This window comes from Podarcis filfolensis (genome assembly GCF_964270895.1).
Source record: "Podarcis filfolensis genome assembly, chromosome: 7".
Taxonomy (NCBI): domain Eukaryota; kingdom Metazoa; phylum Chordata; class Lepidosauria; order Squamata; family Lacertidae; genus Podarcis; species Podarcis filfolensis.
Window position 1 is genome coordinate 71,482,401 of NC_139603.1, and position 3,958 is coordinate 71,486,358.

The window sequence follows — 3,958 nt, forward strand, 5'->3', positions numbered from 1 at the left end:
TCTTTTCATTTAGAGCCTTGCATTATAATGACAGATCACAATCAAATAAAACAATATGATTTACTATCCTGCCGTTCAACTCTCCATATTGAGTTTACGGAATGACAACATCGCTGTAGTAAATGTTGCTAAATGAAACTCAGAAGTGGTTTCCCCCCTGTAATTTAAATAGAAGCTTATTAACTTTTGAGTACCATAGCCAAATCTTGTCATGCTGAGAAATATTAGTGTTATCAAAGCTGAGTCACACTAAATGTTTAAATGTTGATGTTTCAAATCTGGTAGCTGTTTTCCTTTTTTTCTAGTAAGTAGGTACAAGAGTTACTTGATTAACATTAAAATTGTTTCGTCTTTAGCATTTCTTTAACATTTTAGGTAAACATTCTGTCAGCATACCCCATTTTCTTTTTCTTGTTAATTATAGTTCCATTGGCTTTTTACACAGTGCAGTTGTTGACAGGATGTCGGATAGAATATTAAGCAGGAGACAATGTTGACAGCTCTAAAATGTGTTTAAACAACATCAGAAAGAAAACAAACACGTAACTTGCTCTGTGTTGAATCCAGTTTAAGTTAGGGAAACATCGTTCCCATGTATATCAGTTGGAAAAGTTAGTAATGTCTTATGCTACACCCCACTTACATGGGAGTAAGTCTCACTGAATTCAATAGGGCTTCTCGGTAGGCATGGTTAGGATTGTGCTGTTAGTTCCCATTGATTTCACTGTGATTTAAGATAATGAAGTCTGAATCCAGTCTTTTGTATCATACATATGTTCACCACATGGAAATAAAGTTGAGGTATGGACGTGTATGAAATAAAACAATTGAATAATAAAATACTTGCACAATAAAATACAAATATAGTAGTAATTTTATTTTTATTGACCTTGAGTCATAAGAAAAAATAAATCTGTACAGTATGTACATTTCAGTGTTATAGATGTAAAAAAATAAATAAATAAAAGGTATAAGTAAAAACATTTGTATTGATATAACACTAGCAACCACTTAAGAGTCACTGCACAGATCAAGTCTACAGCTGGTTTCATAAGTGTCAAAAACAATGTTGATATTTAGCTATGGCTAATGCAAAGCATGCTGTTAATCTGGTTATGTCTTTATATGAGTGTGTCAGATTCCTGCAAATCCAACCAATATTGCCACCTCTCCTGAAACCAACAGTCAAATTTACAATGCATTTTATCCGAGATGTTTAATAAATTCAAACTAAATCTCCTTGTCTGCTCGGGGTATGAAAAGAACTAGTGAGCTTAAATGAGAATAATGATACTTAGCATGTATATATTGTGTCTGAACCATTGTACATATATATTTCAGTAATTCTTGGAACAATCCTGTGATGTCAGTATTAATATTATCCTTTCTCATGATGTGGGGCTAAGACTCAGAGATCGAACCCTGTCTGCAGCCACCTAGTGTGTTCATGGTAGAAGTGAGGTTTTAAACTAGGGATTTCTTCTTCAGCTACATCAGTGTTCACATCTGTGATTTCGGTTAAATATAAATAAACACTAACGGCTGGGTCCAAGTGTGAGTTGTAGATATTTTGTTGTGCAAGGGAGAAATCTACAATTTTTGGTAGCTGCCTACCCTTTTCTTGAAAGGCTTTTAATCTTTAAGAACTGGTTATGGGGTACCACTGGAGGCTGAAGCTTGTAGGAGATAGTGGGAATCTTTTTGCATGGAAAGAACTCTGTTCAGTGTTGTTAGGACCCAACCCCACAAAACTAACATAGTAGATTAGAGTAGTAGCTAAGCAGGTTGCTTAGAGATTAAATTCTCATCTCTCCTTTGAACTTACAAGGTCTTTAGCTCCAGTCTGCAATATGGGGATGATACTTTTAAGGATAACAGTAAGATAATGTGTACAAGGTGCTTTGAAAAGTATTATTTAGGTGACAGTGATTCCTAAGTGGTTCAACAATGGATAAAGTTGTGAAAGAAGTGTATGCAGCCTCTTGATAGAGTTTCAATGAGAGGCTAAATAAAAGTAAGTTGTTATTGTTGTTAAGTATATGATATCTTGCATTGGATGCCACACTGAATACAATAAGCCCACAATTTATGCAGGGTTATGTTCTGGGAATCACGTCTAAAGCCAAAATCACGTATAGTCAAAACATATTAGGTGCAATGGTTGGTGGGACTGCTGGAGTCTTTTTTCTTGGACCTCCACTTCCTTTTCACCCCTTTTTAAATTGTTTTTATTTTTATTTTGCCAAATGAACGTGCACAAGTTCAACGTGCATAAGTTGCAGGCTTACTGTATAGATAAAGGGTTCCACATCAGTAATGGAAGGTACATGTGGGGTGGGCCCTTCTGTTTGGTGTGCTTTCTGCCCAGTGTCCTTTTTTATTTATTTCGAGGGTTAATACTTGTATCTTAACCAAATCTTCTGAGATGGCATGCCACTATATTTAAGAAGCTGCATGTGACAAAGGAAGTAGGGTAGGGTTTCTTCACACAGGTGGTGGCTGCAGTTTCTTTAGTCTTGTGCAGCTCCTGGCTTCTGGTGGGAGATGCAAGAGACACTGTGGAAGCAGAGATGCCTACAAGCCCCTCGCAGGTTCTTAGATGTTCACTCTCCCACTCCTTTTGCATTCTGTAGGCATCACACAAGAGGGGACATAAAATGGGCATTTTTTACAGTCAAATCTTCGTACTGGTTTTTAATGGAACATTTCTGCGGTAGAAGATTCCTCATGCAGTCTTGGCAATTTTGGTGGTGATGTACCTTATTGTGACTTTTCATTACTTGGTTTTGTAAAACAAGTGTTAATCTTTCTTTTCCCTTAGTATGCTGGTCGCAGTAAGAAGGAGACGAAGTACTCTCTGAAAGCTGTAGAAGACATGCTGGAGGCCCTGCAGATAACCCAGTCCTAAATAATGGCGAAGCTACCCAGTGATAGATTTTCTTTCCTCAGCTCCATGTCCAAACTCAAATTATCTAAGAGTTATGCTAATTTTAAATTCCCAGTTGTGTTAACAATGGTTTCATGTTAGTGAAAGTGACTCTCTTAAATAATGTGTTTTATAAAAGATATAAAATTCCTATTTATTGCTGCTATGATGAAAAGCCACTGAAATGAATAAAAAGAATAAATTTATTGAACGTCAGTCTCTTCAGATCTTGTATGTACAGTAAATGCTTAAGCCATAACATGATGTAGAAATAAACTTAAGTGATGATAAAGCAGAATTATTTATTGAACATATGTAGGAGTGCTGGAGACCTGTGCTTAAAAATGAATACCATATGGGGCATAAAATGTTCTAACAGAACAGTTGATGAAGCTGCGGTAAAGTTATACATGCACTAAGCAGTTCTTTACCGAACAAGGGCTGACCTTATATTTTCCCCTGAACACTTTTTATTTGCAGAATAATATTAATATCAGTGTTATTGCTATGCCTTTCTGTTTTAAAATAGTAGTTAAAAGTAAGTGTGTCTGTTCATTAGATCTTGTGGGAATCAATATTGATAACAATAATAATAAAATGTGTCCAAACCCATAAAGACAAAACAAAGATTTTTAAAAAGTAGAAACCATCAAATATCCTAATAGCTAAATGATTTCAAGGCTGCCCTGTCTCCACGCTGCTACAAAGGTCACCACACAGGCCGAGAAACTTTTTAGGCTTAGGATCTTCTTAGTCACTGATTCCCACACTACAGTGTTTTTAGAAGTGGGATCAGATGGGTAGATATACACAAGTGTGGTTAAAGAAACCCCACCAGAGCATATATTTTAACATTGGTTTCTTTAAGTAGGTTGAATCTGAATCTACTTCATTTGCCAGTCTGTATAAAAAACCCAGTTTTGCTCTGTTCTGTTTGTCTCAGTTTCTATTCATTTCTTTCGAGTGAAAGGTGTATCAAAGGCTGTGTAGAAAAACAGGTTTCTGTAGAGTCAAAATGGAATACTAGTTATT

General features: G+C 35.9%; 1 protein-coding gene across 1 annotated transcript in view; it reads left to right on the forward strand.

Moving 5' to 3' along the window:
• The window catches only part of EMC2 (ER membrane protein complex subunit 2), a 41,192-nt gene extending 38,055 nt beyond the window's left edge, over positions 1-3,137 (forward strand). Inside the window, exon 11 of the mRNA XM_083622292.1 lies at positions 2,822-3,137. Within this exon, the coding sequence (XP_083478418.1) occupies positions 2,822-2,908 (87 nt within the window). The 3' untranslated portion in view covers positions 2,909-3,137. The remainder of the gene's footprint in view (positions 1-2,821) is intronic.
• The last annotated feature ends 821 nt before the right edge of the window (positions 3,138-3,958 follow it).